We start from the raw sequence: 23,207 nt of genomic DNA on the forward strand, positions 1-23,207 counted from the left end.
AAATTGCGTTTTTTTTTTCTCAAGAATTTCCTTTTGAGATGGAATATTTTAAGCTGTTTTGTGTGTTTGACACCACTGTATATAGCTCGTAAGTACGTAGCCTTTTTGGAATATGTAGTATACTGCAGGAATCATGTACAAGATACTAGATGTTTAGAATAAGGAAGTTCTGAAATCAGTACGCCCGATACTTGCAACTCAAGAGTTTCCTTCGAGACACTAAAAATAAAGCCTGTATCAAAATGGTAATAAAGAAATCTGTCCAAAAAAAGTCTTGAATCCTGGGTTTGAAAAATGAAAAAGCAAAAAGAGAATCTACCAGAAGAAATTGGATATATTCCAGTAAGTAAAAAAAAAAAAATCATACAATTTTTACTTCATAGCGTTAAATCTGATAAGTATGAAAATACTTGTTGTAGAATAAGATTAAGAAATTTAGAAAAACGGCGCAATTCTTAACGTAGGAACTTTGGTCCACTTCTCTATATGTGACACGATATAAGCGATGAGCTACAAGCATGTCCTAAGAATACATAAACATAACAGCAAACGAAAAGTTGGTTGTCTTCAAGCAATGTTATGCTAAAGATTTCCTCTTTTTTTTTTTTTTTTTTTTTTGTAAAAGAACGGGATAGTTTTTAAACGGGTTAAATAAGATTATTTGGGACTGAAAAATGTAAAACAAAAAAGCTGAAGGTTGTCAAGGCTAATAAAAATAAACTTAATAGGTTACCATGGCTTGAATATCTTTTGCTTTTGCCAGACAATTTTAAATTAAAAAGAGGTTTCATGTAAATTCTCAAGCTCAAAATATGAAACTTGTATGGAGTAATCTTAGAGAGAACATGAAGGCATCATCATCGGAGAGGTTCCTAAAGAAAAATGGAATTATCTTGCCACTACTTGCCTCATCGACATATGCTGAAGGTAAACATACAGATAGTATTCGACCAATATTTAATGGGTTTTTTTTTTTTTTTTTTTTTTCAAAACAAAAAGGAACTCTCAGTCTCAATGATTGTGTTAAGAAATTATCAAATATAATAGAATTAATTTCATCTGTAATAACCAGATTTCGTTTGCATAAATTTGGCATTACAGCTGATATATGCAAAATGTTCTTATAAATAAGTCTGTAAACAGGATATATTTCTTACTTTTTTTTTTGTATACGAAAGATAGGAAACTCATTGTCATTGCACATTTGTCCCAGGAGTTTATTGAGGCTGTTCTTTCTTATCCAGAACCATTTGAGGAAGACATGCAAGGAAATTAAAGATACTCTAAGGATAATCTACAACTTATTCATAATTTCTATGTGGATAATTGTTTAGTTATCGTCAACACGGAGTCATAGTTGAACCAATTTATTAAAGTCGCTCTGAGAAAATGGCTGGAAGAAAATGTGATTTGCGAAAGGGGCAGTACACCAAACCATCTGAATCCACAGTAATTCCAGCAAACATTCCGGGAATAATTTGGGATAAACATTGTGATCGTCTTACTATAAATATTTTTTATCTGAAATAAGCAATGAAGGAAGTCATGGAAAGGGATATTTTAGCTGCTTCGCACTAAGTTTTCGATCCTATAGGGAAATTACTAATTCGTGGTGCTATGTTCGAAACTCTGGCTGGAAACTGAATTGAAAACTAGTTGAATTAAAATTTGAAATTGATATAAAAACGATTCAAGATTATCTGAATACTTTAACAAGCTTAAATATTTAAAACACGTGAAAGTGCCATGATGGTTTATTCTGTAATAGATTCATTTCTTAACTGAAGCAAGTCAATTAGCTATTGTTTTTCTACGAGTTAGTGGTAAACACACTGTTTATGTACAGCTGGTGCAGTGCAAAACTGGAATTCCTTCTTAAGGGAGCAAAATGTGCAACGATTGTTCGATTGGAACTTCTTGATTGCGCAGTTACTGCTTATCTTTCCTCTGAAGTCCAAAAATAATTTCAAAATGACAATATTTAATTCTGGACTGTTTTTATTACAGCATTATCTTGACCAAATCGAAAAAAATATTGTAATGTATTTGACCAGAAGCGTGTTCCAGAAATAGAAGGTGGACGCTTGAAAACGCGTTCCTTGTTCTTTGATTCTTGCAGATCGGTCAAATAAGAATTGTCCACCGCAGCAGCTATGCAGTTTGTAATAGAAGACAGGTCGAAGGTAACTATATATTCCACCTCATGAATGGCCAATGAATAAAATGAAAAGAGCGATTATGCCCTTCGTGATAAATATCCAAATAAAGTATATCTAGAGCAATCAACCTATAGTAGAAACATCTGAGTGGTGGCATGGATTCTGCATTTTGTTCATAACATCTCATATGAAAGAACTTAAAAGATGGTTCATAAAAAATGCAAGCAAACGAAAGTTTTAATTTCCAAGTCCGCGCAATTAAAGACTTTTATACATGAAAAATTTCTCACTAAATTGTCAAAAAAAAAAAAAAAAAAAAAAAAAACTTTTGAGAGTAAAAATCAAACTTGTGGACAGTGATGAAAAGAGGAACTTTAGACGTCCAGTTCTCTTACCTGCTAATACTAACATGTCTTTAGCAATTAAAAGTGTCATCGAAAATTGACGTTATTTTCTTGACAAGAACAGACCTGTGAAAAATATTCCAAATGCTTCCTTCTAGAATACTGGCACCTCTGAAGTGAAACGTCCCATTTAGAAGAATCATAAGAACTCCTCCCTGTGTAGATCTTCTGAATTCGTTTGAATTTTCAATAGATCCAATGTGCGAAAGGATTTAGTTATTTTTCAAATTAAAAAATTTTCTTCCTCTAAAATTTAGATTACGAAGTTCAGTCTGTAAGTCTTACATGGTGATTATGTTTCATATCATAAAAATATTTTAATTCTTTTTGCCGAGTTTGTAAATATTTTTTATATCTTAACTCCTAAAAAAAAGTCTATCATAACTTAAAGAGATATAGAGAATTAATGAAGATCACAGAGGCTCCTTGATACATGCATCAGAAAATCGTATACAATAACTTCAAAATTAAACCATATGGAAAAAAAAAAAATCTTAGTATTTGCAATAATCTTTTGCAAGATAAATTTTCTAACTTATGAATCATCTATATCATGTTTTCGTAAGAGATCTAGAACAATATTTAACCAAATTTTTTGAACATTTTTCGGCTGCCAGAATGCGAGAGTGCCCAGTTTTCACTTGAAATCACACCCGTTTAGACAATCAGTAAATCGCTTCAATAGAAGTATAGCCAAAGGAAATTCTTCCATTAGTCATAGGCGCAGTGTCATTGAAATCTAATTGAATATATCGACTAGTATACTGCTGACAACCAAGTGAAAATTTATACACAACTACCACTGATGATGATCCTCTCGTATCAGGAATGGATTTTTATCGTTCTAAAAGTGATCGCTTTGACGACTGATGCTTCTATTGCGATTAAAGAGACTTTTGTTGGTTCAAAATATATATTTGGAGAAAGATGGGTGTGATTCTACATGAAAGGCCTGCTTGAAACTGGAAAATTCCATACATCAACCATGATCTTGTAGTTATTCTTGGAGTTCACGAACATTGCACATGTACTACTTATTATGTCAATGAATTATCAGCATTTTTATCTTTGGAATGTTAGAATTCTGAATTGATTCTAACGGTACGAACGGTGAAACGATTCTTGTCGGTACAGTAGCATAAGGTAAAGTAAAACATAAGTCAAAATGTCAATTCTTGTATAACGTCTCATCCTTTCCGGAGAAATAAGAATCGTGTAATTTTTAATTGCTGAAATGTTTTGTAAATACACTTCCTAGAAGAATACCGGGAATTCGGAAAACATCGTGGTATTTTGTAGCTGGAGAAGCATTGCCATTATATACAGTATGAATCATCAGCATTTCAAAACGTTCCTCGTTACTGGAGTATATTTCTTCCAAATGTACACAAATGCGAGCAAAGAATTTTATTTTATTATTATTATTTGCCCGGAAGTTATTGATTTTTCAAGTTTATTTTGTTTAAAAAATCGTTGTAACAATCAAAGTGAGCATATGATCAACAATATGCATGATTAGCAAATTTATTTCAAGTCATGATGATTGAATACTGAGCTTTTAGGCAAATACTTTCATGCGACATTTTTTTTTTTTTTTTGTATTAAAGAAATTTGCATTTTTAAAACAAATGTATCCATCAAAATTTGTGCTGTGCCCCTCTAAATTTAAAAATAAACATATTTTTGCGAATTTTGTTAAATAGGAGCTTGAAACTTGGTGTATAATATATGAATGCAATAGAAACATTTTACTTAAAGACATTAACCAATAAAAAATATATGTATATACACACATGCATTTTTTCATCAATCACCATAGAAGCTAAAATGTTTTCATTCAATGGCCTGCTTTATTTAAGAAACTTTATAATTGTAAATATATATCAAGTTGCAATAAATATTAAGGGAAATAAATACTTTTTCACTTTCTTCTAGTACTCTGCCTATTTACCTTATCAAAATATATTTAAAGAATTTTTTTTTAAGAGCGGATTTTGGTAACTCATCTTTTTCACTCAAACAAGACTGGGTTTCTTATATTAGATGAAAACGAATGAATTCAATCAGTTAAACATTTCCTCTAACGAAATTCAATCAGTTATTTAAAATTTTGTAAATGTATAAAAGTAGTAGGAAATTGACTTCAAACTGATGAACTCTTATTTACAAGAGGGATCAGAGTTCCGGAATTTTTATGCCAAGATTTATGGACTATGTAGTTTGTAATTTTGTTTTTTAAAAATACTTATATAACCTGCCTTCTAGAATATCTTTCAAAGTATGTTGATTACGTTCTGTAATAAATTGATACACAATTAATTTTTATTCATTTATTATAAACAATAATCCAGGAGTAATACAAGACTCGACATGTAAATAAAAATTGATCAAATGTATAAAAGATCTGTTGTCGATTTCAGTCAGCACAAATTGAAACAAATATGCTATCACTTTTGCATCACAACTGCATGAAATAAAAATCTTCACCTAAAACTGATGAAATTGTTACACTTCATATCACAACAATCTTCATATCACAAATGTTTAAAATACAGTGAATAACTAAATTTTATTGGCACTTTGGAAAGAATATATACAGGCATTTCTTTATATTTTCCTCTTGTAAACATTGAAGAATATTTCAGTATATATCATTTCAAACAGTGATAAAAACATTTTTGCGGTGCATCCATACAGCTATGATAACCCACAATGTAGTTCCCCACAGGTTTATAAAGAGTTCATTCAGATGTGTAGAATGCACTTGCCATCTCCATGGAAACATATTGTGAGTGAGCTCATGTCCAACATATAACATTATAGAATTCATACCTAATATAAATAAGAAATTCATATATTTAAGAGTTTAAGATTATTTAGTATACATAACTTCTTAAATTCATAAAATTAGAATTATTGAAAGAAAATTACATAGTGCTATCCAATTAACACATAAATTACAATGTTCAAATGCTAAGGATTGGATTTATTTTATAAGCAAGGAAATTAATTTTTCAATAAAATTCCTTTATTCAAAATATACAAATATTTGTCTTAAGAAAAGAAATAAAATATTTTTTGCAGAATATTTTATGCTCAAAATGCATATTATTATAGGAAAATTTCTCAAAAAAAAAAAAAAAAAGTCTTACTTAAATGCTGATTTAAAAGGAAACAAGTATCAGTTAAAAATATTTATATGGGCAAAAAGTTCTTTAATGTTATATTTTACTTACATTAACCGAATTAATTGAATGAGATACTTTGATTTACTCAAAATAACTGAGAATTTCATATAAATTTCCTCCAAACAGAAAATTCTCAAAAACCCAGGGCAAAACGATTTAGAATCGAATTCTGAAGTACTTATAAATTTGTAGAATTTTAATTATGAAAAAATCATTCTGCATAGAATAATACAAAACCTAAAAAAACTTTAAAAAAGGTATCAACATTTGTTTTAATCAGACATTATACACTGGTATATATTAATTACCGCAAATTTTGTTTTATTATTTTGTTAGTTATTTAAGTGGATTTCACCTGATACATATGTATAAACATAATAATAAAACATTCATTATTTTTAAATGTGTAAATACTAATTAATATTCCTACAATGAAAGTAATTCTAACATTTGAAAAATATATGAGCAATCTCAGTATTTTTTTAAGATTAAAAAAATTATGTTAGATGATACTATTTTATTTGCAGAAACTTAATATTTTGCGCAACAAAAGTTAATTGCATAGCAACTGATGTTGGATCTACTTTTCCCAGATTCACTATACTACTTTAAATACCTGTTTTAAACAGTTTTATATGTTTAAATACAATAATTAAAATAATTTAATTGTATGCTGGTACACATATAATACTTTTCAATACTCATACAAAAATTGCTAAGATAGAAACTTTTACTATTATATTTGATATATTCTATTAATCAAAAATAATATTAATTCGATTACTATGCAGTAATTTTATAACATTGAAAAAAAATTACAAATAACTAATGCGCTAATCCAAAAGAAACAAAAATAAGTATTCAAAAATATACTAATTCAACAAATTTACCTGCATGATAAAAAGGTCCCCCACTCCAAAGCTTATAGACATCATTTACAGCATAGCATATTGAGAGCAATACAAAAGCTAAACTAGAAGTTGCAAGAATGAAAGAAACGGACCTAATATAAAAATAATAAAATAAAATAAATCAACAAAAACACCCTTTATATTAAATGCAAACTATTCAAAGTAACAAACAAAAATGCAGTATCTGTAGAATATTATAAATTTCATTTGTTTCAATTTGCAGTCAAAAACATAATTATGTATCTAATAATCCTTTTTTTTTAATTTGTAAGATAAATTTAATGGTAATAGTTCCCATTGAAATTACAATATATACTTAATAGGAAAAAAAATTGGATTTCAAGCATCCTTAGACAGCAAAAAAAAAAAAAAAAAAGAATATTAAAAATTTTACCCGTCAAAAAAAAAATGTATTGATTTAACTTTTAATTTAAATTATTTAAAATTCTAATGAAGCTTGTAAAAATAATTTCAGACATATGTCATTGATTAAAAAATGCCTTAACATAAAAAAAATAAAAAATAAAAATAAAAAAAAAAAAATTTGAGTATAAATAAAGCAAAATAAAGTTTTTTTGAAAAGAAAATGGACAACAAAAGAAGAGGCAAAGTGTACACAGCAATCAAAATTTATCATAATATTAACAGAAGAATAATTCATAATAAACATATGTATTCATTATGTACAAATGTCCCTTATCTATATTTAAATTCAAAATTCTGTTTAAAAAAAACAAGTAAAACTAAAATTAGCACAATAATAATTTTATGTTGTTTTAATATATATGCAAATGATACACTGTTTCAAACAGAAATTTATAGTTACATTGGTTTAAATCTGACATAAAGCATGTTTATTTTATGGTATTTATAACTATTCAATATCGGAACATTTCTGGAAAGGAAACTTTTGAAAATGGTAAGATATTTAAGACTAATTATACAATGCAAATTTAGGTTAACCATCCATTCATCTATCGATTCAATAAGATATTACTACTACAAGAGATATTTACACATTTCTAGAACAATTTCGATAAAAAAAAATTTTTAAATGTTTTTGGATAAATTTCTGGAAATAGCTTATGCAGTAAATTTCCCCAAGAGAATGCGCTCTGCATTCTTCCGATGATAGCCAGATAGCAAAGTTCGCAGAGAAAGGACAGAGAGACATTAGCCGAGAAGTGTGCTACTGGAAACACATGATCCTCCGAAAAAGGCCAAAACTGGAATTCTTGCGTAGAAGAATTCACCTGCAAATGCCCAGTGTACCACACGTAGGTGAAAAGAAAGATCCTTTGAACAATATTAACTGTCCATCTTCATGTAATGTAAATTCCTTCTTCATCACTGGATTCTCACTTGTAAAAATCATCATAGTCATCCTTTGTTAATCAAGAAGCTAATCCAAGTGGTCTGATGCATTAAAACCCCATCACACTCACGCTTATTAAATGGAATAAGTAATACCCACTGCTATATTTAAATGAATACTTCTTTCAAAATGTTGTATATAAATAAACTGTGAATGAAAGGGTATGATATGTTTGTACACTTTCAGAAGATATATATTCCTATACCGTAATTCAAAAACATCATGAAATGCATGGCATTAAAATTTCTTATAATAAGATAAGCACCATTATTAATCAGAAAGGAGGAAACCATTAATCATTACTTCTGTATGAAAAGGAAATTCCACAGGAATACTTGAAAAATGGTAAGCACTACTTCATATATTTTAAAACTGAAATTATTAGCAAGAAGAGAAAATCTGTCAAAGCAGAAATCAATTTCAAAGCCTTTAATACATCTGTAGCAACAATAAATAAAATAAAACAAAATTTATAAAATATGGAGTTGGAAAATAATGTTTATCGACTTTTGACAAGCATTTGGCTCGCTGTAGAATACTTCATAGCATTCTACATGAAAACTATTTAACAGAAAATAAATGGAAATGCCCTGCGATCCTTGATGAAGCATGGGTTCACCTAATTGGTGAACAAAACCGTTGTAAAACATCTGCTATTGAAAAGAAAAGAAAAACGTTGAACCTTCCTTCCTTGAATAAAAAGAAAGTTTCAGTACAGGGTTTATGATTGTCACAAAATTCTTCCATAATGGGAAATTAAAAAAAAAAAAAACTATTATGCCTTTGGTCTGGTGAAAAGAGTTTTTTTAAGTGCAACACCATCACAATTGATAGATTCTAAAAAGTAGTGGAAGTGGAATGGACATTAAATACCTCTGGAAATTATATGAAAAGTCTTGTCATGGAAATCATGATGCAAATTTATAGTCTGGAAATAAAAACTACCAAATCAGCTATAGGCGATTACACTTAAAAGTAATCTTTATCTTTTAAATGTCCACCAAATCGTTCTCAAAATGTGTAAACACCCTCTGTAAAAGTAAGTATTAATGCAAACTTTCAAAATATATAAAGAAATTTTTTTTTAAAATACCATAAATTTTTGTTGACTGGAATCCATCCATCATTTTTGGAAAAGCAACACAAAATACCAGCAATGCAACCCTACAAAATGAACAGGAATCACAGATATTAAGCAAATAATTATTTATTAACGTAACACTGTGCAAGGTTGTATTTATGAATCACTCGACTTTTACTCCACATCAATCAAGCTTTTCCTATATCCAAGATAATATTTATCTCCGGTTCATAAAAAATCTCATAATTAACAGATATGCCTAAAAAATACTCATGCATTCACTTATTAATTTACAAGGAACAGAATGCAAAACTAAAAAATTTTGACAATTTTTTTTAATTGTTATGGCCTGCTATAACTTTAGATAGTTATTTTTAAGTGTCAAATAATATTGCAATTTTTTTTTTGGGGGGGGGGGCAGTAAAATACTAATAAATGAAAAAATGTGGAAATACATTAAATTTTAGCTCATTTTTATAATTTTAATGTCAAACATCAATTGATTTCATTGCTTTTTCTTTAATACTTTCATTGCCAGAAAAAATTACCTCTTTTCATATATCTTCATATGTACAAGTCATATTTTGTTCCTGGGTCAGCAAACATGTAGTTTAATTAATTAAGCATTTTTTTTTAGTTCAAGACATAGCACAAAAAGAAATTATATTAATTTATTAAATATGAAATAGAAAACTTTTTATACAGCTAGCTTATAGAGAAGTATAGGCTTTACATGACAATAAATGATAGCTTCTTAATTATTAGTTGTAAAAATAAATCGTATGTATTGTTTTCATAAAAAAATACATAAATCAAAAATTAATTTTTAAAACCATTTTTCTTACACAATTTACATTACAGTTATACAATTGATAGTTAAAAATAATGCAATAATATTAATACTTTCAAAGAATCAAAAGCTGAAACTAGCTTTGCAAAAGTAGAAATTAATATTTCTTTACAACACGTACAGTAAGAATGGCCCAGGTCATCCAACGGATAAGGCGAGCTTTAGGCTCTTTGAACATTAGTAAAATTTTTCCAGCCTGCAAAGATAGCAAGTGTTTTTAATATAAAAACAATGAAGCACATAGAAAATTTAATAAAAGATTTGGTAGTAAAAAACAGGAAATGGAAAGAAACAATACAAACCTGTAATCCTAAGAAAACTAAGAAAATAGAAGTGAAATATCCAAGTATACCTTCAGGATCATAAGGTTGGGTGCCACCATAGATAATCTAAAATGTAAGAAATACTTGGGTATTCATATTATAAAAACCATATTAATGTATTGAAAGTTATAATGGAAAAATTTTGGATAACTGCTTGCTAAAATCAACCATCAGAAAAAGAAGAAAAAAAAAATATTTACCAGAACAATTGCAAATAAACATATATTTTGCACATAAAATATAAGTAGATATCACTAAAACCGCTTGAAATTGCTATTAATTCACATTCATAAGATTGACACTAATTGTGTGATAAATGCAATAACATTTGAAATTAGCAGAAATTCTTTAAAAATTAAAATAACTAAGTTTAAAATTATTTGCATTCAATACAGAATTTTAAAATAAAATGAAAATGCACAATAAAATTTCAATGATTTAACTTTTTACATAGATTTATTTAACTGGTTTTTTTTTTTTTTTTTCAATATATTATGCCATCTGTATTAGACATTATACCTGTCAGGAAAGAATTTAACTATTCATCACAAATAATCAAAAAAAAGGGAAGGACAAAAATTGCAAATCCATCATTCCACTGTAAAGTCAAATCATACTGAGACTTCTCATTGCTTTTTTTATGAATGGTAATAAAAGACGAAACATGTGTATGTGTATTTCTTGAAACAGTATCCCAGGAAAGCTGCAAGCCTAACAAGCAAAAATCACTTTGAATGTAGATATATCACGAATTATTTCTCATAATAATTCTTTTTATCATTCAAAATTCTAAGCAGGAACATTTTAATGGTCTTCTATATATTGTGGACAAAAAATTCTATGACACTTAACCCTACAGTGCACTGCACAACTAATTGACTTCATGTTTTTATTTCCAATTATAAGTTTCACATGACTGTTTACCCAAAGTACAACAATGAGTGCTTGGAAATCTGTTTTTAAATGCTTTTTGATAAATATTTGCACAAAAAACCTATATATGGCAATAGCAGTACAAGAATTAGATTTAAACTGGAAAATTAGGAAAATATCAAGTTAGCTGTTGTAAGAACAGTTCTACCATAAAATATACTTTTTTTTTTTCATTGCAAAAAAATATATAGGTAAAAAGTCTTATTTTTGTTGCAGAATTGTTATGCGATTTATGTCACTGGGAAATTGTATAATCCATAATATAACCATTTGGCACATTTCAAATTTTTTTAATTTCAAAAAAAAAATTAACATTTAAAAATAATTTTCTAAATTATATGCAGCCATTCAAAACGCATAATTTTTTGTAAGAAAAATAAAAAATCATGCATGTAAGGGTTAAAGAATTTCCATATTTAACCATCAACATTTATACCAATACTATCTTGTTGCTGGGAATAATTAAAATAGTTATCTTTATTTCTTCATTTCCCAATCATCACATTCTTTTTTGTTTATTGTGAATACAAGATAAAAATAAGCTTTTTATTATAAGAAAATTAAGTCCTACCAGATTCTTGCAAGTGGAAAAATAATCTATTGTTCAAAGTTTCTTCAAAAATTGTTAAACAATCAATATTATATTTAGAATATTCAACATGGAACAGTATATGGCCTTATTTTAAAATGTTCATATGCACAAACTTCTTTTGCCATCAATTGATCAACATTAATAATTTAGAAATAGAAAGCAAATGAAAAGCCTAGTATACACAGTTAGAAATATGAAATTATATCAAGACTTACTCTTAAACTTGGATGTTGGTACAAATGAGAAGGTCCCAATAGAAGTCTGTCAATATAGCCAGCAGCTCCACCTGTGCAATTAAAATATGCCCCCTGGTCATGCAAGCCACCAGGTCCAAAATAACCCCTAAGCACACAGGAAAAAGAAGCTATCAAGCAAATTGTGATATATATATGAGAGAATAATTAAATCAACTGAAATTATTACTAACAATTTTTTCACATTTATCGTCAGTTTCATGAATTTAAAACAATATATTTCATCTCGCACATTGCCATTCTTCAGTCAAAAACAAAATAGGATAGAGAAAAAGTATTTTTCAGAAAACCTCAATTAGTTTCTGATAGCTTGCTCAGCATTATAGAGATGCTGAATTGTTGTTACCATACCTTTGAAATTCAATATTTCTGGAATGGCTTTTGCCAATATTTGTATTTAATCATCATCATACTGATTAATTGTATGTGTATGCCACTTTCTACCATTGTTTTTTGATTGATTCTAGGAATAATCACAAGGCAAAAATAACAGTCCCCCAAAGTGGCAGCTTAAATTTGGAATTAAAAAGAGTCCACAACAGTGAAGAAAACTTAGAAAGGATTTTTTTTAATGGCACCAGCTTCTATCCAATGCAAGTCTATATGGAGAATCAGCACTAGTTGTATCTTTCTCTGCAAGTAAGATAGTATTCTCAACAAGACACTGGTTTTTAATGTTTATGAGCAAAATCAAATTTCACAGGAAAATCAGCATCCAAAATTGGAAATGATAAATCCACTACCATAAACAACTATTTAAACTTATATCATAAGCTGAGATCCAAATTTTCAAATACCTGAAGTTTTATTTTAGCTTTCTAAAGTGTAAGCCATTTTGGAATCTTGTATTCAGTTGAATATCTGGATACAGAACTTCCCGCTACATCATTATCAATAAGAAAGTTTTAGATTTTGTTTTTTATTGATAATGTGTAATTGGGACTGGGTAAAATTCCATATGCTGCCACTGTCAGGAATGCTACAAGGCATAACACACCTATAAGCCATTTGGCTGTACATACGATATCAAAACATGCCAGAGCCATAACTGTGGAATGATCTAACATCAAATGAGAAAGATGTACGAACCCTTTTCTTAAGATTACTGGTTTGGCCTTTACTTAACTCAATAACCTCTTTTGTAAAGAATCAGTTTCAGCCTGCTATGTGTGTAAACTCAAGTTTTCACAAATTGCTAAAACTTCTCAATCAGAGGCAGAAATCTCAAACTTGTCAGCAGAAAGTGAATCAATATCCCCAAAGGAAACAGACAGGGTTTTGAATAGAAACCAATAACATTGGGTATATGGCTACAGCTCTAATAGGCAATGCCCCATCAAATAATTCTATTAATGCTAAAGCCAACTGAACAATTTGTAGTCACTGATCACAAGCATCCAGAATAGACCAATAATAAAGAGGAAATCTTTCAATAGGACAATACTAGACTATATACATCTTTGACCACTCAATGAAAGTTGGAGCTTGGTTAAGATATCTTAGTTCGCCTTCTGTATAGTTTTAATTTCGCATCTTCGGATTATTATTTGATAAAAGAAAAATTAATTTCCTAGAAGACTGTAAACAACAATTTGAATGGTTGTTTAACAATAAATCAAGGACATTCAATAAAAATGGGATAATGAAACTTTAAAAAAATCTCAGATTATCTTATATATCTGTGTGGTAGCACTTTAGGCTTGACTGTTTGATCTAGAGCTTCCAAACTTAACACAAATATAATTTTAAAGATGAAAATATGCACTTTTTTTTTATTGAAATTCTAAAAATAATTTTCATATTAAATTAAAATTTGAAAAAAAATCTGTTCAATTCTGTTTTTGCCATATGAATATTTTTTCTGCATTCAATAAATTTTTAAAAAATTTAGCATATTTTCCCTACAAAAATAATTTGAATTCCGAACAAATATTAAATAATAGTACAAAATTAGTTATTATGAAATAATAGTTTAAACGAATGTAAATCATAGTTTTTGTACTAATGATAGTACAAAAACAAAAATTTTGGAAGAAAGTTATTAATAAAAGTCACTATTAAAATTGAGATATTTCTTCGTTTTTGTTTTAAAATCCTAATTATATTCAGTCTTAATCAATATTTGCAAAGCAGATTTCAACAAAGCAAGTGATATATTTTATTTAATAGTCAGAAGAATCTAAAAGGTTCAAATTAATATTTAAAATACTATTAACATGAAGGAAGTTACTAACTTTTAAGTTATAAACTAGTTAACAATGTTAAAAGACTAGATATAGAGAAATGCAGAATTTTTTTTTCTGGCTGAAAATACAGGAAATTCATAATAAAATGAGCAGAATTGAAAAGAAACTTTAAAATATTTTGCTGATCATGTAACATACAATATTTAATTAAAATTTTTAGTGACCATTAATCTCAACACAGCTGGCCACCAAAAGCAACTAATTATTGAATAAACTTCATTATAAATATTTTTAAAAAAATTTCAAAATATCTCAAAAATTTGAAAGTATTTTCTGAAAAACCCAATACAAAATAATTTATTACTTGGGAAGTGACAGGTTTAAATTTTTTACAAATGAGAAGAGATTCTAAAATGATATAAAGCTCAAATTCATAATATTAGAAAAATTTATTTTTCACTATACTGATTTTAAAAAAAATTACTTCAGAACAATAAAAAATGTTTCAAAATATTGAGATTGGAATAATGTGCCTATGCTATAAAATTCTGTTTGAATTTTTTCTGATTTTTTTAAAGAAATTTGCATGGTTTAAAAGTATAAACAAAATAAATTTTATAAATGCACTTCAGTTATTTATTAAAAATAATACATGTTTTGTGAACAAGTTCAGGTCTACTATATTTCAACTAGGAACTCCTAAATAATCAAGCCCAAGTAAGAATTAAAGTAGTCTTAATTATATCTGAAGGAATTATATTTGTTCTATAGGCATAATGTAGAGCATATAAATGTAAATAAATAAAAACATTAAAATCAGAAGAACCCAAATAACATTTTTCAATGCCTATCCATATAAAAAAAAATCAACTAAATTTTTTCAACTTGATTAATTTATGCATGTTAACTGTTGAACAATGTCTATAATACTTAATCTGATACTTTTTTTTTTTGAAATTCTGAAATTGCCTTAGCTAATAAAAAAGTTTTAACCCATTAATTTTTTAATTCACAAGATGGTACATTAAAAAAAATCTAAAACTTACTCTGGACAATCAGGTTCATGGACAAGATACATGAGAAGAATATGTGTAGTTAAAAATGCCAACATAATCAACCATTCACCACTATAAGAAATAATATCCCTGAAGGGAGAATTAGAATGGCCCTAAGAAAAAAAAAATAAAAAGACATTAATTTTTCTATAGTAAAAAAGAAAAAAAATTCATTGGCAGCCAAAAAAAAAATAATAATCTAACAAAAAATGAATGTGATGTCAAAAAAACTAATATGCAAAAGAGCTAAACTTAGGATCTCAAAATGGATAAGAGGCAATAGATACCAAAAATTAGTCTTTAGTTTTATTAAGTACATATTTTATCTGATTAATAATGATCTTTCAATTAATCCTTAGAGGAAAATAAATAATTAAAAAAGAGCTTATATAAATTAAAGAAATTGCAATTTCCTGTTTGATTTTTCAAAGCCTTTAAAAATTTACATCAAATCCCATCTCCAAATTTTGGAGAAAATTCAGTTTTACAGAAACTTGGATGCATTCAAGTTTTCTCAGATCTCATATTTAAACTGAACTTTTTAATAATGCCTCCATATTCATACAATTTTTCAAAATTATAACTGGGATTTTTACTATAACTATTTTCAATAGGGCAGAAAATTGTGTAAAAAGAAATTTTAAAAAAATGAATTTAGAAACATTTATACAAACAGATACAAATTGCATTTAAACAAAAAACAAACTCTAAATTGAAAACTTGCAATATTAGAGTGAAAACCATGCTGAAAATTTAACTTCATTTTAGTTTACACTCAAACAAATTATTCAAGGATTTCTATCCTAAGGATTATTACTAACACCAAAGTTAGTGTCCGATTTAATAACTTCATCCATTATTAAATCAGCCCTCATGATCATCAATGCTAATAATAAAAATGAATACGGAAAATGTTTCTGACAATGACTTTGCAAAATCGCATATCATTACTTTTATTTAAATGAGTAAATATAGAATCATAGCAGAAAAAGATAATTTGATTTATACTCCTTATATCTAAAGCAGATACATTTACCCTACGTGTTGGAGAATGATCATTTATCGAAATAATGCAATGTCATGCCCATAACGCTGATTTAAAAAAAAAAAAAAAAAAATCAAAGATAGGTATAGAAGAAAATCCATGATAAATTTTGATCAAAGCATTATAAACACAATTTACCGTGTCATCTGCAGATGCATAAAACAAATGTACAGTTGCTACAACAAAATAGCAAACTCCAAATCTCTGCAACACTCCTAGAATTCTAAGTTCGTGCAAATTCACATCTGAAATAAAATACAGAAAACAATAAAAATCTTCAAGTTTAGCTACTCGAAACAACATACTAATTTAATGTAAAAAAATCACCATTTCTTGTGCTTTTAGATAAACATATGATAAAAAGTTTAGGTTTAAATAAATCTCTAGAAAATTTGTATGCTCTAAGAACGAAAAATTGAGTGGGAAAAAAATTCATAATAGGCCCTATCAAAAAAGCAGTAGACTTCAATAATTAGAAGAATTACTTAGTCTAAAACACCAGGAATAAAAAACAGAGCATATTTATAAACGCATTAGTACAAGATTAAAGAATAAATAAATTGAAACTTCTTATTAGTTTAAAAGTGATAAAAAAAAATCACTATTTAATAACCTTTTTGAAATCCAGAATACATGTTGAATAAAAGGTGAAAAATCAGGAAAATCCAACAGCATCAAATGGTTCTCCCTTTCTCTCTATGTTTTTTTTTTTTTCTGTTAATTATAGAGCAGTGTTTGCTTGTTGCAAATTTTTTTTTTCATAAAGTATTTACAGATATTACAACAGAGGTAAATCTCATTTTTGTTTTGCTGCCTTGATTATTTTACAAGCCGTAGTTCAACTTTGATGAAGAGAAAAAAGACAACAAGTTGCACAAATTCAATAATTAAATAAGATGGTCATTAAATGATTTAAGCCATAGGCATCAGTCATCATAAAATTAAAAATGTTATTCAAAACAAATAAAATTCCAACAGATAGATTTTTCTTTATGCAATTAAATTCAGAAAAAGATATTCAATGGTTTGCTTTCCATACATTCTTGTTATTAGAACAACTTTTGAACACTTAAGCTTATAGGAAGCTACATATTGTAAATGGTTCTCATCACAAACTTCTCGAAAGTTTGCACAGTCTCTCAATCATAGTGCCAGCAAACCAAAAATCAACATTTATTCAAAAATTATAAAACTTCAATTCATGCTAATTTGATAACAAATTAACTGCAGCAATTCTGATTAGATTTCAAATGTCAAGGCATACAATGTAGAGAGGGTTGGCAAGTTCAAAGATGAGGGCCTACAGCTTTAAGGTATAGTGCAGGGACGGATTAAAATTTTTATATCTCTCCCAAACTCCCTTGCTATTTAAGATGGCTCAAATTAGTTCAATTATAATCTATAACTATAATGTATGCATCATAGCAAACAATCTTTTGATAGCTACAACCATTTAGAATTTAAACAATGAATTAGCTGAAAAGAATTTTTTTTTAATGAAGCTGCAATTGCTTGGCATTGCATTCAAATGGTTGCCATTTTACAACAGATATATAAAAATATACTCAATATACCCTTTCTCACAAATTTTTCATTCGAAATGCTCCTTTTATGAATAGTTATTTTGCCCAGAAGGAAATTTTTTCCAAGCACTTAATTCAGTGCAACTTTTAATATTTTAGTATACAAAGAAAAACTATGACAATCATAAAAAAAATCCGAATTTGAGACAGATTAATCTATGTTTCAAGCTCTTTGAGTTCATAAAGTACATTTTTGGAAATATGCCAGTCTGAATACAATAACTCAAAAATGCTTTCAGATGGACAGATGAAATTTGATGCATGGTTTTTAAAGCAAATTTGCAGATTTCTATAAATTTTCGAACAAAATCCATTCAGAGGAAGTTTGTCTGCCCGGCTGGCCAAATACGAGTGAAAATGATAAGTACTAAATGGCAAGAGACAAAATTTAGCATATAAAATGAAGTGGATCCATATCAGCTATAGCTGTAAACAGATGGGCCACCTATCAGTATTTGCACATACATATAAATGCAATGGCTTAGATAAATAAAATTTAGTTTGTGATCTTGTCAATGAAATTGTAGTTTTTGGTTTCAATCAACGAAGAGGGAAAAACCTAAAAATGCATATTTGGTTTCCTTCATGACACCATGAAACACATAACCTTTATGAGTAAGGCTCAAAAAATAAAAATCCGAGTACTCATGGCATTCATGGCTTTGCCTAAGATCCAACTGTTTTCAAGGGAAGAAGGGAGAATAATATCTTCAGTAGGAAAAAATTTGAAATAATTCCGGGATGGGGGTAGTTTAGTTATATTAATGTCCTGTTTTAAAGCAACACTAGGGCTATTTTGGGACGAACCTCGTAAGTTTGAACCACGGTCATATGGCGAGGACGGCACCTAAGCTGGCACCGCCCTTTCTGAACTTTAACACCACACCAGCGGGAGGACGTTTGGCCCCGACGGATTTAACGTTTACCAGACTCCCTTATACGACGATTAATTAATGGAATCGGGTCTCGAACCTGAAATCCTCTGGTTCCGAAGCCGAAACCTTACCACCAGGCCATTGCGGCCCTTTCGGGACGGGGGGGGGGCAGGGATCATTCCCACTGGTTTATAACTGAAAAAAAAAATGATCTTAAATAGAAAAAAAAAATACTTATCATAACCTCTGTACTTGAAATAAAAAATAATTTTCAGGATTTCGCGATAATCATAATTCACTTTCATGTACACATGCTAAAATTAAGATTTTTAAAACTCGAAAAATGACAAATTTAAAATAGATAAACAATTACTTAAGCAAATTGTGTTCAACATCACCCCAAGTATAAACAATTTCACAGAGCGCTTAACGATTTTGTAAAATATCTTCTTCTTTGACACAATCTTTCTTAACTGAGATTTCAAAGAAAAGGCCATTGACATGCCCATCATCCAAATAAACCTAGATGAAAAGAATTGTAATAACCATAAAAGAAAGTGAAAAGATTTTATTCTACAACAGTTCAGATATTTTGACATAAATAAATATTCAGTTCTGGATTATTAACATCAATTTATACTAATTTAATTGTTTTTGTATTAGATTAAAAAATGTTAATTAAATCCATGCCGTGTAAGCAGGCATCATAAAAAATAAAATTATTTACATTTTCTTAATATTATTTAAATAAAAAAAATAGCCCAAAATAAATACTGAAAAAAAAAAGTGTTGAAATGTGAAACTGAACTGGTTAGCTCATTAAAAGTAGAGCCTAATAATGTTCTCCGTCTCGCAATGCAAATGCATATATATATATGCCATTGCAAACTGTATCAATTGTAAACTAATCATAATAACTTATATTAAAAATTTCCTAATGCATTAAGTCATTTGTCTTGCTATAACCTTGTTAAAACGTATCATTTTTATTCCAAGCATAATTATGCATAATTTTGTTACAATTAAATATGCATAAGAAGTCTATGTTACTATTAAATATGCATAAATATCCAATACATAAAAAACATATCAAAACAAATTTATCATACAAAACAAATGAGAAAAAAAGTGAAGTAAAGAGAGAGAGAAAGGGCAATTAAATAAAAATAATATAAATAATATAAGCAAAATTAAAAACTCTGGAAATGTACAACATATTTTTCAAACATTAAAGGCGAAATTTGAATAGGTTAATATATAAAACATGCAAATGTTAAGGAATATACATGAAAAAAATATATCAATAATAAATGCATTTTTTTTAATAATAATTGTTATATAAAATTTTTAACCAATGGGTGGAATGGGATAGAGATCAGGAATAAATGGAAATAGAAAATATTTATTATCTATAGTCACTTTTTTAAAAACCTAAAATAGTATCACATTTTAAAATATTATTTAAAAATTTGTTTTATTTTTAAAGTTTTAATTAGCATTACATCGAATTCTATAAAATTTTAAGTATATCCCATTTATTTTAGTATGCATTCATAAAATATGAAAAATATTACTTTTCAATTAATTATATGTAAATTATCATTTTATTAACTTTAAATACAAAAAAAATTTGAATGAATACTAAACCAACACTTCAGAATTTAATTTTAAAACAAAAATTTTGGAAGTGACAGTAAAAAAGAGTCAAAATAAAAATTTTAAAATTTTAATGCCATTAAATTAATTTTTTACTAAATTTACACTTTTAGAATGGCTAATTTACTAAAATAACACTCAAATTTTTTTTCTAAATAGTAATTGCATAAATTTAAATGCAAATTTCCTTTAATCAATACAAACCAAGGAAATACAAGATCTGCTACAGTTAAACCATTCCAGTGGGCATGCTCAAAATACCAATATCTTCCTCCGCCATAATTGACAAAAATCATCACAATAATAGCAATTCTAGAGGAAATATAAAAGATAACAGGCTGTGAAAAAAAGAATGGAATTCATGCATTTAGCTGCTTGATGTAAGTGAAAAAAAAAGTAGATACAGCTAATAATAAGAAAAAAGTAATAAGAAAAACCTAAGTGCATACAAAACAGATCATTACAACATGCAACAAAAGCAGAAAGAAGCAAGTGAAATAGAAGAGGAAAATGAGGAGACGGAAGTGGACAACTTGCAACTTTGTGCACAGTTTAAAAGAAAATTGCTGATTGTGCAATATGCACTTTGCATTTTGAAGCCACTAATTTTAAAATTCACTATGAGGTGTTAATAATTAAGGCATGTGCAAAATAAGTAATTCAGCCTGAATAAAAAATAACATGCGGAATAAAGATGAGTTTCCTGTTGTAAGATTTTAAAAAGTATTGAAAGACACCAACCAAGGGAAAACTAAATCTGCAACTGTTAAACCATTCCAGCGAGCATGATGAAAATATGTATATTTGCCACCACCATAATTCACAAAAATCATGATAACAACAGAGATGCTGAAAAAAGAATAGATAAGCTCACATATAAAAGGAGAATAAAAAGTTTTTTGCACACAACATAAGAGTTATTCAACAAACAAAATAAGTAAAGCAATAAAACATGAACTATATTCTTCAACATGTTGCCACACATTTAAAATTTAATGATCATGCTGAGAAACAGAGTTTTTTTTCAATTGTTTATGACCGTCTTAAGAAATTGAAAATCAATCATATGTTCAGAAGCGAAAATTAACACAATTTGCTAAAGAATTTCCCAAGAAAACTTTCAATGAACTGTAACTGTCATTTGCTTATCTGATATTTTTCTCTCCACAAAGCAAATGACGGCTACAGCCATCATTTGCCTATATATCGCCAAAAATCGAATAATAATATTCATCATTTGCGGCAACATGTTAAAATCAAACAATTCAGACTAAATAAACAATTTCTACATTCATTTTAAAATACTTTTTACAAATTAGTTTTATAAAGAATCCATTAATGAAATGAATAAACAAAATTGTTTCATAAATGACACTTTTATTTTACGACTTCCATCTATTTATGGAGCAATATGTACTTGTAGGTGAAAAATTACACTCTTTTATACATTCTACAGATATAATGAAAAAAGTAAGCCCTCCCTCCCTTTAAAAAGTTCATAGCTCACTTTATCAACTTACAACTCTTTCAGTTACAATTTTTTCATTCTCCTACTAATTTCAATATATAATTAAAATTTTTAAATAAAAGATATAACTTCAATATATGATTCGATTCTTAATTTTAAATCTATTAATACTTTACTGGAAAACGCTGCATAAATAACTTTATGCACCAATCACAGAGTGCTAAAAATAAATGATTTTTTTTTCCTTATTTTAAAAGCATATATTTTTTTTAATATCATAGCAAATTAACAAATATTATCATAGCTCTTTTAATAATAATGGGAAAATACATGGAATGAAAAATTTTGGAAACATTTATTATAGTAGAAATAAATGAAATTGTAAAACAAACAGAAAACAATCACTACAAAATTCACTAAATGAAATAAAAATATTGTAGAAAATTCTCAGATTTCAACATATTAATTATTAACAGAAATGCAAGCATGTTGTTCATCTCAAATTTATTTTTTTATCATCTTTTATATGCATGATGGGAATTTTATAAATTGAATTTGTCTTCATGATACCTTCATTATAAAAATCACTCTTTTCAGGATAAGCAAATAATGTATTAATGAATGTGAAAGCACCAAAAGGAAATCAATTTAAGATTGGTAATAATCATTTCTTATCTTTCAGTGATAATATCAGTAATTCAGCGTATCGTACCGCAAATTATTAATACATTTATTATAATTGATTTTACATTTATCTTTATATATTTTTTAATTTATTTGAATCATCATAATTTTCTTTATTTCATTTGATTGATGCATTTGTCGCTTAACTTTTACAAGATTAATAAACAAATCTTTTTCTAGACCAACAAACTTATATTAAAACATTAAAAGTAAAGCAATTAAGCTCAACCATAAATGTGATAGGAGGATTATATAGAAATCATCTAAGGATCTTCGAACAAGAGACAAAGCTCCTTAGTTCTAAATAATTTTGAATTGACTTGTAAGTTGCGATTTAACACTTCAATTTGAAGTCACATTTTGGAATAGATTTTAAAATTTTCAACCAGCTTCAACAGACATCAAAACCAGGATGCGAGATTCTTGACTTCGATGAACTTATTACGAGCCTCCAGCTAAAATGTAACAAAAATACAACTCATCGTCCTTTATTAATAGCAAATATCTACAATTCAGCTTTATGCTTTCTCATATTGATTTAAAATGCACACTTCGAACTAAGCTATATGATATAAACTAATATCA

At 27.8% G+C, this 23,207-nt stretch overlaps 1 protein-coding gene across 7 annotated transcripts in view; it reads right to left on the minus strand.

Annotated features, from left to right (window-relative positions):
• Positions 1-5,113: 5,113 nt before the first annotated feature.
• The window catches only part of LOC129988031 (heparan-alpha-glucosaminide N-acetyltransferase-like), a 53,215-nt gene continuing 35,121 nt past the window's right edge, over positions 5,114-23,207 (minus strand). For 5 of the 7 annotated variants that reach the window (XM_056096113.1, XM_056096111.1, XM_056096115.1 and 2 more), the window contains 10 exons: positions 20,675-20,782; positions 19,188-19,336; positions 16,495-16,601; positions 15,303-15,424; positions 12,032-12,158; positions 10,271-10,357; positions 10,090-10,164; positions 9,131-9,201; positions 6,642-6,754; positions 5,114-5,395 (listed from right to left, as the gene is read on the minus strand). In XM_056096113.1, the coding sequence (XP_055952088.1) occupies positions 5,220-5,395; positions 6,642-6,754; positions 9,131-9,201; positions 10,090-10,164; positions 10,271-10,357; positions 12,032-12,158; positions 15,303-15,424; positions 16,495-16,601; positions 19,188-19,336; positions 20,675-20,782 (1,135 nt within the window). In that variant the 3' untranslated portion in view covers positions 5,114-5,219. Of the gene's footprint in view, positions 5,396-6,641; positions 6,755-9,130; positions 9,202-10,089; positions 10,165-10,270; positions 10,358-12,031; positions 12,159-15,302; positions 15,425-16,494; positions 16,602-19,187; positions 19,337-20,674; positions 20,783-21,211; positions 21,320-23,207 lie in introns of all 7 variants that reach the window. The other 2 variants (XM_056096114.1, XM_056096112.1) reach the window with 1 other exon arrangement.

Source organism: Argiope bruennichi, chromosome 10 (assembly GCF_947563725.1).
Source record: "Argiope bruennichi chromosome 10, qqArgBrue1.1, whole genome shotgun sequence".
Classification (NCBI taxonomy): Eukaryota; Metazoa; Arthropoda; class Arachnida; order Araneae; family Araneidae; genus Argiope; species Argiope bruennichi.